General features: G+C 39.8%; 1 protein-coding gene across 1 annotated transcript in view; it reads left to right on the top strand.

The window, feature by feature from the left end:
- The window catches only part of XRN1 (5'-3' exoribonuclease 1), a 2408514-nt gene that overhangs the window by 1539217 nt on the left and 855550 nt on the right, over positions 1–13747 (top strand). Inside the window, exons 28-29 of the mRNA XM_044071018.1 lie at positions 4464–4479; positions 13098–13112. Coding sequence (XP_043926953.1) covers positions 4464–4479; positions 13098–13112 — 31 coding nt within the window. The remainder of the gene's footprint in view (positions 1–4463; positions 4480–13097; positions 13113–13747) is intronic.

Genomic DNA, 13747 nt, shown 5'->3' with positions numbered 1-13747 from the left:
TCCGGTAGCCACTGTCACTACGGATGCCTCCCTGATCGGGTGGGGGGGTCATTATCAGGGCAGGATGGTTCATGGGACGTGGCAACCTTTCGAATACCACCTGCACATAAATGTCCTAGAGATGAGAGCAGTGCTTTTAACGTTGCAAGCCCTCAACGACTTTCTTCCCGTAGGGACAATTGCAGTCCACACAGACAACATGTCTGTAGTTTGGTATATCAACAAACAGGGCGGAACCAAGTCCTACCCCTTGTGTCGAGAAGCGCTCAGACTTTGGCAATGGGCGATCTCCTCTCATCGGTTTCTGGTAGCAACGCATATCCCTGGGAAAACCAACATTTTAGCGGACAGATTGAGCAGAGCTATTCTCATGCCTCACGAGTGGTCTCTCAAACAATCTATAGTGGAAGAGATTTTTCTGGAATGGGGTCACCCATGTTGCGATCTTTTTGCTACTCCCCAAAACAGCAAATGCCCAGACTTCTTCTCTCTCTTCCCACTGCCAGGCCACCCCAGAGACGCTCTGACCCAGGATTGGCCCCAGGGACTTCTTTATGCCTTTCCTCCATTTCCTCTGATCCCTCAAGTTATCCAGAAAGCAACCGTTTTGAGAGCCAAATTGATTCTCATTGCTCCTTATTGGCCTCGACAAATTTGGTTTCCGTTCCTTCATCGTCACCTTTTGGTGCAGCCGTGGCATCTGGACCCAGTGCCAGATCTTCTGATTCACCAATCCGGTCAGCTGCACCGGTCTATATCCCTTCTCTCAACCTCACAGCATGGTTGCTCCACTTCCTTCCTTAGCCAGGCTTCCTATGATCTCTAACCCTGTTAGAGACATCATAGTAGCTTCCTTAAAATCCTCTACCAGGAGGATTTATACTAGCAAATGGAAACGTTTTTCTTATTGGGCTAAAGCCAAGAATATTGATCCCTTCACTGCTCCAGTTCAAGCAGTTTTGGATTTCTTAGCAGAGATTTTTCACGCGGGCTCCTCCTCTTCCACAGTCAAAGTTCAGTTGGCTGCTATCTCGAACTTTCATGTCGGGTTCGCAGATCACAACATTATGTCCCACAGGCTTTGTAGAGCCTTCTTGAAAGGAATTTTCCTCCTGAAGCCTCCAGTCAGGAGTCCTCCTCCTCAATGGGACCTAAATTTAGTGCTGACATCCTTGATTCTTCCCCCCTTCGAGCCAGCTGTTTCTTGTTCCCTGAAATTTCTTTCATGGAAAACTTTATTCCTGGTTGCTATTACATCAGCTAGGAGGGTGTCTGAACTTCATGCTCTATCTGTTCGCCCCCCCTATTTGGTCTTCCACAAAGACAGAGTATCATTGAGAACTAATCCGACCTTTTTGCCTAAGGTCGCCTCAAAGACCAATTTGAATCAAGCCATTGATCTCCCTGTATTTTTTCCAAACTATTCAAACAGATCTGAACAAAAATTACATTATCTTGATGTCCACCGCCAACTCAGATATTATTTGGACAGAACAAAACAATTCAGGAAATCCGATCAACTCTTTGTTTCCTATGCTGATAACAAGAAAGGCCTTCCTGTCTCAAAAGTGACCTTGTCTAGATGGCTTTCTTCTGTCATCTCTGAAATTTATCGGCTCAGGGGAAAACAGCTGTGCTCAAAACCAAAAGCACATTCAACCAAAAGCTTAGCTACTTCTACAGCCTTTCAAGCTAGACTTCCTTTAGACACTATTTCTGCAGCAGCCACTTGGGCCACTCCTCATACATTTGTTTCCCATTACAAATTGGATTTGGCCTCCAGGGACAGAGCCAGTTTTGGCTCTACAGTTCTCAAGAGTCTGTTCCATTGAGCCACTCAGGATAGAGGTGCTAGGGACGCGGTCCCATCAAGCAAGAATGAAGGTGAGATTGACAACTTAACATTGAGAAGTTATGTACCTACCATAACGTTCCATGTTAGTTGTCTTCTCTCGCCTTCTTTCTTGCGACCCTCCCTCCTTCCCCCAGGCCTGGACAGACCTTTCTCTACAATGAGTTATACTTCTGAAGACCATACAGAGCTGGTCCTTCTACCATCCTGCAGGTTTTTCTCTCCTTCTTTCTTCCTTTGGGAAGTTATTATGCTAGGTGCTATTGCCCTTTTGTCATCAAACGAGATCTGGGTACTTACCGCCTTGCATCATGGGATATGGGGCTGCCTCGAGCTGGTAAAAGTGACTCTCGAGCTTAGCAAGTGCCGAGTCGGAGCCGAGGATCGGCTCCGAACCCATCAAGCAAGAATGAAGGCGAGATTGACAACTTAACATCTTCTCATTTGGTGGCACAGAGGTTCACATTTTTTGCTGGTGTATCATTTGCCTTAGTCTCCTCAGATATTGGTGCTAATCCATTTGTCAGACTGCTGAAGGATGGAAAAGGAGTACTACAAGGAATAAAGGAAGCAGAGTCAGTACAAATTTTTAAATGGACTTAACACTTCAGACACACACATTATATAAAGAGAGCAGTTATCTGTATTGGTTTCAAATCTTGTAGACTTTTATTTACATTCATGCCTTGCACACTGAAAAAATGGATGTCATTCCTATCTTGTTTAGAAGTATCAAACTTTATATGATGTGCATGATATGTTTCCTCTGGGTCTTCACCTACAAGAGTTAGGTTTGGGGAGACACCTATATAAATGAAGGAGAGCTAAGAGTGGTACTTCAGAGAGGCACCATCACCCAACAAGTAGTACTACTTTAAATTACTGTGAGTGAAATAACTTCAACCATGGGCAGTTCTCCACCTAGACTCTTATTGAGAAAATATTGTAATATGATAAGGACCAGATTTTCATTCTTCACTTATTTGTTTATTTTTGATTAATCAGGTAAGTAAGTTGGATTAAATAGCCCAATTTTGTCATAAGATATTCTTCATATTGATCACTGCTACAGTAGCTTGAGCAATGTGGGTTATATCCTGCCAAGGATATAACAGCTGACCTGCTTCCAAAGCTTCAGTGAAACTTCCACATGCCCAGATTGCCAAACAGCTTGAGAAGAGAGCCGACCAAAAGACAAGTATGGACATTTTTCTCCCCTCCTCTCTCTTTCTTCTTGCACAGTTTTGAGAAATGTAGGCAATGCAAAAAAAAAAGTCTGGTTAAAAAGGCATGACAAAGTTAATGTGCTTTTTCTCATTTTTGCAGAGAGAAATGACTGGATTAAGGACCTTAGATTAATTAGTTTTTAAGAGAGAGCAAGTAAATGAAAAAGAATATATTATGAGGCTTTTTTCTAGGAAGTGCATATATACTTAGTAGCAGTTATGCAGCTGATCTTCATATTTCCATGCAAACAATCTGATAAAGAGGAACTAGCTGTCTGGTTCTCATATCTCCATGGAAACAATCTGATAGAGAAACTGGAGACAGTCTGGTGGAAGGGGATTAGATGAGGAAAAATAAGAAATTGGCTAGGACATAATGTTCTCTCAGAGCAATCGGATGTTTCTCAGCTGGGAGAGCTTTAAAGATAAGACAAAACCAATTAGACTTGAAGTAAAGTTGTACCAGTTTTTTAAATGCAGTGGGGATACCAATATAAACAGGTGCTTTTGTTTTTTTTTTCTTTTTCTCTTTTATCTCTTTTTCTTTGTACAGTTTTAAGAAATGTAGGCACTGCAGTGTAAAAAAAAAAGGTGGGGGGATTGAAGTGGAGAGAGGAAAGGTTTGGTTAAGAGAGTATCATAAAAGAAAATCAGTGTGATTTTTCCCATGCCTGCATAGGGAAACGACTGTGTTAAGACCCTAGGCATTGTCCAGGAACAAGTTTATTAGAAAGCATGTAAATGAAATAGAATATTGAATATTGTAAGGCTTTTTTCTGGTACACAAGGTATCCTTAGCAGTTTTGTGTCTGGTTTGCATGTCACTCGAAGACAATTTGATAAAGAGAAATGGCTTGGAGAAAGTGTTTACTGAAAGCATTCAAGTGTTACTTCAGCTGGGAGAGCTGTAAAGTTAGACAAAATCAAATAGCACTTACTAATAGCACAGGGTGTACCATGCGTCTTTAACATGACCTTTCTTTTTGGTTAACTCTAGCCTGTCTGTGTGGCTGTCAGTGTAGAACTTTTGCTCATATTAGGACGCAAAAATTTAAATATTTGAAAATGTACTTAGTTATGTATGTTATTAAATTGATAGGTTTTGGAGTGGTGGGGAGTTGTTTGCTCTGTTTAAAGACTTTCAAAAAAAAAAACAAATGTTATGTAAGATGTGAAATAGGCTCAATTAGATATGACAAGAAACAACTGTATAAAAGACCAACCTACCGAACAGTATATGCATGTAACATAAATGTTGGAATTAGACATTTAACAAAAAAGCAGTTATACGTAAAAGGTGATAATGATAACTGTTTAAGAAAATGATGCTGTCTGTAATATCTTTCAATCTGAGTGGTCTTAAAGATAAATATAAAAGAGTAGAGAACTATATTAAAAAATGTAAAGTGCAAATAGCTGTTCTACAAGAGACGCACCTGGAAATGTATTTATTTATGGCCATTTGTTAACCGGGTTGGTCCAACTGAGCCAAAGGCCCATTTTCAGTGGAGAGACTAGGAAAAAAGCTCCAGTTACAATTACAGACATTTCAAAAACAGTAATTATTACAAAGACTAAAAATTACAAAAGTACTATTGAGAAGAAACATTTACATAAAATGAAATAAACAAAGACAAAATATTTATAAGTTTCAAAAAATCCAATACCTTAGCAGCAGGATAAACCCTGATAGGAATATTTACAAGAACCTGATTGTAGATAAACTTTAAATTAGAGTGTTAGACGAGCAAGAAAGAAAGGCAGATAAAAGGAGAGAAAAACTTCAAGTAATCAAAAGTAGAATTTAGGAAGAAATGAAAGATCAGGTCGGAGCTTGGCAAGGGCTGGACCTGGTCTTAAGGTAGTGTTTGAGTTGTAGTTTGAAATAGAACTTATGGGGGACACTTCTTATTTTAAGTGGAAGGGAGTTCCAGGTGTGAGCTACAGAGTATTTATATAGGGACTTACCAATATTTTTTGATGGTTTATAAATATCAAGGTGATGATTGCCAGATTGAAGTTGACATTGGGGGTCATGTAGAGAGATACAGTATTTGAGATGGAGGGACAGGAAGTGGGATTATTAAGAAATGAGTGCGTGAAATGCAGGTGAGAAAGAAACAATTGTTTAGGGACATCAGGCCATTGTAATGATTTTAGGGCAAGGCAGTGGTAGAATTTGTAGGGGAGATTAGAGGTGAATCTAGCTATTTTATTGTATCTTTGCTGTAGTTTAGAGAGAAGTGAAGACTGAAGGTTAGTAAAAACTGAAGCTGCATACAAAAGACAGGGTAATAGGAGAGACCCGGCCAGGGAGGGTTTGGTGGAGGGTGAAGTTTGTGGTTATGGTACAGGAGACCAGGCTTCCTGTAGATTTTTTTATGCAATGATGGATATGTATGTCGAATTTTAATTCATCGCCAAGTATAACATCAAGTAATTTAGTATGGGATTCTGGTCTGATAGTGGTATTGCTGAGGGAGGTACTAGAGAAAGTGGATTTGTGTGTTGCCAGTGTTTTAGGAAGGAAAAGTAGACATTTAGTTTTTTTGGATTTAGAATTAGTTGATTATCCTTGAGTCAGGTTTCAATGGTTGTAAAGGTATCTTGGGTAAGAGCAAGGAGTTCTGGGATGCTGTGGGAATTGGTAATAACGGTCGAGTCATCAACATATTGTAAGAGTGTGGAGAGGTTTGTAGTAGAGGATAAACTGTTAGTAAAAATATTGAACAAGAGAGGACCCAATATAGAGCCTTTGGGGACACCGTTGTTAAGAAGAAATGTGGAGGTGACAGTTTTCAAGTTATCGATTGTTTTCTATTACATAAGTAGCTAGAAAACCAACTTAAAGATGGTGTGGAGAGATGAAGGTCATATAGTTTAGTTATCAGTTTAGAGTGAGATACAGTATCAAATGCTTTGGAGAGGTCGAGAAATAAACTGGAAACTAGTAGGTTGTTGTCACGGGCTTTTGCTGCTGTTTGGGTGAATGAGAGTAGAGCTGTTGATGTACTGTGGTGGAGTCTGAAGCCATGTTGTGTGGCAGTAACAAGGTTATCTATGTAGCAGGTGTTTAAGTAGCTGAGTGTGGGCACTTTTCTAGAATTTTGGAAAGGAGTGATAGTATAGCAATGGGATGATAGTTGGATGGGTCAGTGGAGTTTCCTCCTTTGTGAAGCAGGATTGTATAGCAGGATTTCCATACATCTGGAACAAGAGATTCAGTAATAGAATGATTAATGAGGATAGAGACAGGGTAAGCAATAGCATTGGCTGCAGTGTTAAGAAAGTAGGAAGGTAGATTGTCAACAGAGGGAGAGCAGGGCATAAGTTTACTTGGGATTTGATGAAGGCAATAGGAACTAGTTGTAGGGAGAATGCATTTGAGGAAGGAAGAGTGGAATGTAAAGGTAGAGAGGAGACAGTAGAGCTATTTGGAGTTAGTTTTTGGATGGTTTCAAAAAAATAATTATTTAAAAGAGCAGCAGTCTCTCAGGCAGTGAGAGGGAACAGGTTGGGGATAGGAGGTTTACCAGAGTGGAGGATTTTAATTATGCTAGATAAAAAATTTTTAGGGTTGTTGTGTGTGCTACTTTGGCTGGAGGCAAAGAAAGTTTTTTTTGTCTCTGATGACTAGATTTTTGCACCTGTTTCTAAGTTTCTTATAGCATTGGAGTAAGGGAGGAGTTTTTTTTTTTGGCCCGGGTTTTCCAGGCAGCATCCCTCTAATGCATGATAGTGAGTTTGCTTAGTTAACAAGGGAGTACATTTTGATTTCGCCCTGATTTTCCTGGAAGGTGCCATAGAGATTAGTACATCTAGGAATAGCATATTGAAAGAGGTCACAGCATCATTAAGGGAGAGGTTTTTCTGGAACGACCAGTTTATGTTGGACAAAGTGGAGATGAAATTGCCTGAATTGAAGTTCATCAGATCATGACATTCTCTGTAAAGGTGTTCTCTGGGAGAGTGTTGATAGTATCTAATGATATAAATAGGGGAATGGTTACTTAGAGAGTTAGAGAGAATGCTGGGGTTATCGTAGAGACAAGGGTCAAAAGTGAGAATCCAGTCAATTATAGATCTTGAAGCAGAGCTTCTGTTGGACCTGGTAGGGGAAGATATTAGTTGGTGGAAGCCATACAGATTTAGACTATGAGTAGGAGATGAGGAAGAAAGAGTAGTCCAATATATATGTATGTTGCCAACTATAATGGTTGCGTAAGGAATGTTTAGAGTGAGCCAGGGGCGAAAGTTTTCAAGGATAAGGGATGTTGTCCCCTGGGGGGGATGTAGATGGATACAATGGCAAATTGTTTATAGGGGTTAAGGTGACCGTTTACTATTAGTATTTCAGCAGGAGCAAAGCTAGGTATGGAAAGTGAGAGTGGAGAGAGAGTAAGTTGGTTGGAGTAAAGGATATTGCTCTGTCTGCACGTAAGATACTGTAGCCTGGGGGAAGGATTTCTGAGTTAGAGATGTGAGGTTTTAACCAGGTTTCTGAGAGCGTTAAGATGTGGGGGGAGGAGTTGGTCAATCCATGAGTGCAAGCCTGTAGTTTTGTTAATGCTTTGGATATTTAGAGAAAAATAGGGATTTATGAGATGGATTGTGGATATAGGGCATTGTTGAGGGGGTTGAGGTGGGGGGATGTTTGCTTGTAAGATGTGGTGATGGGGTGGTCCAGGGTGGGGTGGATGTTGCCTTCCAAGTGTAGTGTATCAATGAAATCAATCAGTAAGGAGAGTAGGCCAAGTGTACATAGAGTTATGGATTTTGTAAATGTGGAAAGTGAAACATTAGGATAAGTCTTAATTGAATAGTGAGTGGTAGGAGAGATAGGAAATAGGTGAGGAGAGATTAAAAGTATATGAGGGTAGCTATGTGGGTGGTGGTGGTTTGAGAGAGTTGGTGTTGCTATGTAATGCAGAGGTGTATGGTATGAAGTAGATAGTGCTAGTAGGAAGAGAAAGAGGATAAGAAGGTGGTGAGGTGACAGTCTGGAAGAGTTGGGTGAATGCTAGTAAGAGCAGTAAGGTGTACGAGGTTTAGAGAGAAATAGGTGATTGACAGAATGGAGACCAAGGCAGATTTGAGAGGAGGAGATTAGGGGTGGGTATATGAAATTAAGTATGGTAGGAGGGTATTAAGGTATATGGGAGGGGAGGGGAAAAGTATTGAGTGTGAGGGGATTGGTCAGAAATGAAGGGGGTGGAGAGTAGAGAAGTATAAAGGAATTGAAGGGGGTGGGTGGGGATGGCGGTAGGGGAGCAGAGTGAGCCCCAGCATAGCGAGAACGAACGGATCGGGTTGACCCGGCATGGAGGAAGTACAAGAGGAAGGGGGGAAAAACAATTAAGTTGAGTGATTAGGTAACTCAGGGGAGCCCTATGCTGGCTGAAAAGGGAGGGAAAAGCAAGTTAGTACCTAATTAGTGAAGAATAAGTATTGAGGGGGAGGGACGGAAGGCTATGACACTATTGAGAGGGGCTAAATACCTTAACATAAAACAGATAAGTTAAGCAAAATGTATCAACAGTGATATGGATGAAAGGGGTGGGGGTAGGCTAAGAAGGAAGAAGGTTTGCAGCAGTCACCCCTGGGGTATGCACTCTTGCTGATTGTAACAGATTTTAACAAGGCATAACAGTAATCACAAAAGCAGGCACCTATACTACACAAGTGGCAACAGCAAGGTTCCCAGAGTTAAAGCTGGGGCTGCAGTCTATTTTTTGATGATTGCTGGTTAGAGTTTCTTTTGCTTTTAGCTGGAATGAGAGGTGTCCTTGCTTGCACAAGTGTGTGTGTGTGTGTGGGGGGGGACCGACCAGGTGCTCAGTGGCTCTAATAGTTGCAAAGAACACAAAAAGAAATAATATAACACTCAAAGCAATAAAATAAGGACATCAAAATAAGCATAGACATCATAAATATTGTACGGAAAGTAGAGAGTGAGTGAACATAGCCTGTTAAAAGTCACCAGAACCAATGCATTGACAAGAATTGAACATGTGAATTTGGTAAAGGTTTTCAAGGGGGTTATTCAGTGGAATTTCTGAGACAAAGGAAAAGAGGAGTACTTGGATTAATTGCAAGAAGAGTTCCAATAGTGATAGAAGAGGGAAAAAAAGATAATGGACGATGTATAGTACTAAGGGGCTACTGGCAAGGGAAGGGGATTTCACTGGCATGCATTTACGTTCCACCTAAAACTTCTGTAATCGAGCTTAAGATAATTCTAGGAGAAATAATTAGCTTTCAGCAAGGAATATTGCTTATAGGTAGTGTGTAGAATTTGATTTGCAACAGTGAAGATGCATCTGGGAGGCCTAGGAAAATATAACAAAGGGGGGGTAGTTTTTTGAAGAAATTTATGAAGATCTTTGGCAAGGAAGATGTGCATTCAGTACTATGAGTTTGGAGTGAATTTACATACTATTATTCAAGATACAAAAACTGGGCTAGACTAGATAGAATTTATATCTCCCAGGAACAAGTGCATTTAATTGAAGGTCTTGAAACTCACCAAATAACTATTTCAGATCCCACACCAATTGTAACTAAAATAAAAACTCAAGGTAATGAAATAAAAATGAGGCACTGGTGCTTTCCCACCTATTCAGGACCTACAAGAAAACGTATACATTTCTTCTGAAAATATAGCTAGGGAGTGGGATAAATTTAAAGTGGACTTTAAAACTAGGGTGGAAATAAAGAAAGGGGAGATATGGTTAAGACTTAACAAGAATTATTTAGAGGGACTGACAAAAGTTAAAATATTGCAAAATAGGGGGACTCTCAGAACAAGAAAAGGCGCAACTGCAGAATGCTAAAGAGAAAATAAGGGATTACCTCAATAATATGTACGACTGTAGAAAGATTGCTGTTAAGCAACTGTTTCTGATAATTCTACAGCACAAAAACTTTTAGCACAACGACTCAGGTAACAAAGTGGAAAGGGCTGCCACCAGACTTGGGGAGCCTGCATAAGAGATCCTATGGAAATAATATAAATATTTCAGAAATTTTATGAAAATTTGTATAAAGCAAAGAAATATGGAAATCAAGAAAAGGTGCAAATGGAATTGTTTATGAAGGAATTAAATATGCCAAGGTTACAGGTAGATGAGGTTCAGTTACTAACAGGATAGGAAGAGATGGGATAAAAATGGCTATGTATAACCAATCTACAGGAAAATCCCCAGGAATAGATGGTATTCCTGTGAAAGTTTGGAAGCTAGGAGAGGAAAAACTGATAAAATCTGGAAGGTTTTGTTTAACAGTCTTTTAAGAGGAGAAGTACCAACATCTTGGAAGAAAGTGGTGGTAATGGTAATACCTAAAGAGGGTAAAGCTCTATCAGATCCAACTTCATACAGGCCCATTTCAATACTAAACCATGATTATAAAGTGTTTGTAATGGCTAAAAGAATGGCAAAAGTGATACCAAAATTGATAGATTTAGATCAGTGTGGTTTTGTGGAGTTTAGGTAAACATTTGACAGTATTAACAGGGCATTGATGATCCACTGTTATTGGTGGGTCTTGATGCAGAGAAAGTATTTGACAGAGTAGACTGGGACATCATGTGCAGGGCAATGGAAGCATTTGCTTTCCCTGATACAGTTATAAGGTTGATTAGGAGTATATATGAGGGATTGGAGGTAAAAATTAAAGTGGGGTGGGGTCCTCGCTTAAAACTTATGCTTGAGTAGAGGGACTAGGTAGGGTTATCTGCTTTCCCCTTTGTTGTTTGCATTATAGTTAGAACCACTGGCAAAGAAAATAAGGGATTCAGAAATTCAAGGATATAATTGGTCTGGTAGTCAGGAGAAGCAGGCACTATTTGCAGAGGATATTTTATACATGACAAAATCAGAAAGGGACATTGCAGTGTTGTGGAATATTTTAAGACATTTTCAAATCTTCTCTGGATACAAAATTAATGAAGCTATGACAAAGGCAATAGTGGTAAATTATGTACCCACACTCAAATTGGTCCAACAATATTCATATTTATGGGGACATGATAAAATCAAGTATTTAGGTATGTGGATTAGAAATGACTCTGTTTTGGCACCTAAGGATATGTGGGAAGAGACTAAACAGAAGTTAATTCAAAAATTGAAAAACTGGAAGCTTTGTTATATGGATATAAAGATGCAAGCAATTAAAATGTTTTAGTCCCTTTAGTCTTGTACACAGGTTAGGCATATTTTTATCTACCAGAGGAGAAGCTGTGGATAGCAATTAAAAAGGAGTTGAAGGATTTTATTTGGGAAGGGAAGACAGCAAGGCTCAAATGGAATAAGCTGATTCTTTCAGTAAAACAAGGCAGGCTAGGATTACCCAATTTAAGCAAGTATTTTGGAGCAACACAGTTAAGGTTTTATACATAGCACAATCAGAAATCTATAATTCATAGCGGAAAGGAATGATGATGATACGGGAGAGCTCAAGAAATAAGGAGATATTGGGATTTTGGATGCAAACTATTAAGGAAAACAACAAAAGTCATATAGAATATTATACTCATAAAATAACAGGAGTAGTCTAAGAACTAAACCAGCACGAGAATGGAGAAAAGTGATTCTACCGATATGGATGACTGTGGTTAAGGGATACAGATAATAGGCAAGAGGGGGCTGGAATTTTTTTTTTGAGAAAATTGGAAAGGACCCAAGGTTTTAGGATCAAGTAACTAGAAAGGGAAAGGTAATAGAATGGGAAGAGGCCAAGAATTTATTTGTACTGCAGGTTAGAGATTGCCTTCTCTGTCAAGGATCGATAGAGTATAGGCAAAGAGAAAGAAATAAGGGGCTCTTAAATGAAAGACCAGCACTGGTAAAGTTTTTAATAGAATCTACAACAGAAGCTGCCATTAAATTAATTATTAGTAGACCATATAAAATATTGCATGATAACTATAAGAATCATTCAGAAGAGCTTAGAAATGATTGGGAAGAGAGATTGTATAAGCAATTCGCAAAGAGACAGTGGGGAGAAAATATGCAACAAAGTCTAGAAGATTTAGGATCCTTGCCTGTAATTCTTTTCAAAGGTATCTTTATACCCCAAGTAGACTCCAAAGAAATTTTCTTCAGGTGGATAGCAAATGTTGGAGGTGTAATGGGCAGGAAAGAGGTGGCTGGGAACATATTTTTTGGGAGTGCAGTGAGCTGGTTTACTTTAGAGATTCCTTGCAGACTGCTGGTCGGAGATGCTGGGTGAGCGGATTGGATTGACTGGGGAGATGGTTTTTTTGAGCTATGATATAGAATTGGAATTGCTTAGACATAGTAAATCTTTGCTGAGTCTAATTATGGTGGCTGCCAAAAAAGCAATTACTAAAAAATGGAAATCAAAGTCTAGACCAACTTTATCAGAAGTAGTGAATATACTAACAGATAAAACAACTGGAATTTGGATCTTTAGAAAAGGGAAGGTGCAAACTGCATAGGAAAAAATGGGAATTGTGGGAACAATATATGCAGAGAAGGAATGAGGTTTAAGAGGCAGGATTTGAATGAGCCATATGATGCTTAACTGACAATGACTGGCTAGATTATAAGTGATGTGTAATGTTTGCAGCCACAGTTGTTTCAATGCTGTCTGTGATGTATAATGTTAGCAACTAAAGTGGTGTCAGTGTTTTTTTTTATTTATATAAATGTAAGATTGCCTATGTCATACGTGATAATTTAATAAGGATGTTTATTGGAAAAAACAAAACAAAAGACAACTTTGGGTGCAAAACCTTTGGGAGCATGTTATCTGGGAATGTGGTGAGTTGGCGGACTTTGGGGGTTCCCTGCAGGGTGAACTGTCGGGGATGCTGGGTGGGCGAGTAGGTGTGACAGGGGAGATATTTTTTCTGGGCTGTAGTATAGAGTCGGAGTTACCTGGATGTGGTGGGGCCTTGCTGTGTCTGGTTGTGGTGGTTACTTGAAGCGCTGTTGCTGGATGGTGGAGGTCGAGGTCTGAGCCAACTGTGCTGGGATGGTGGATACTATTTGCAGGGGGGAACAGTTGGGGTTGAGATCTTTGGAAAAGGATTGGGAGTAGGCTTCATGGGGGAAGGTGGGAATTGTGGGAATAGTGCATGCAGGGGAGGATTGAGGTTTGGGTGAGGGCAGCAATTGAGTGGGCTATGTAGTGTTTGACTGAAGATGATTGGGTGGATTGTCAGTGATGTGTGGTGCTTGCAACTGGGAGTGTGTTGGTGTAGTCTGTGATGTGGAATGCTTGCGGCTGGGATTGTGTTGGTATGGTTTGTTTTCATTCGTATGAGTACGTGATTGCCTATGTCATAAGTAATGATTTGGTAGAGAAGTTTCTTCTTTAAAAGGAAAAGAAAAAAGGGCAGGAATTGAATAATTTGTGTGGTGTTGCTTGGGTTATATGATGTGTAGCAATCTCTGTAAATTGTGGTACTTCTGAGCTTGAACTTGTTGATACAGTTTGATTCCATTTGTGTGAAGCAAGTATTTTAGAGCAACATAGTTGTGGATTTGCCTGTGTCACAGATGATGGTTCAGTGGAGGTGTTAAAAAAAAAAAAAAAGACTATCCCCCCAGGAAAAACTTAAAACAAATTAAAAAACCTTCAGATCTTTACTGCTGCCAAAGAGTATGCTTCTCTGAGGCTTTCAGGGATAAACGGTTGCTTT

This window comes from Protopterus annectens, chromosome 5.part0 (assembly GCF_019279795.1).
Source record: "Protopterus annectens isolate FY-2018-M chromosome 5.part0, PAN1.0, whole genome shotgun sequence".
NCBI classification, from domain to species: domain Eukaryota; kingdom Metazoa; phylum Chordata; order Ceratodontiformes; family Protopteridae; genus Protopterus; species Protopterus annectens.
This window is presented reverse-complemented; position numbering and strand designations above follow the sequence as displayed.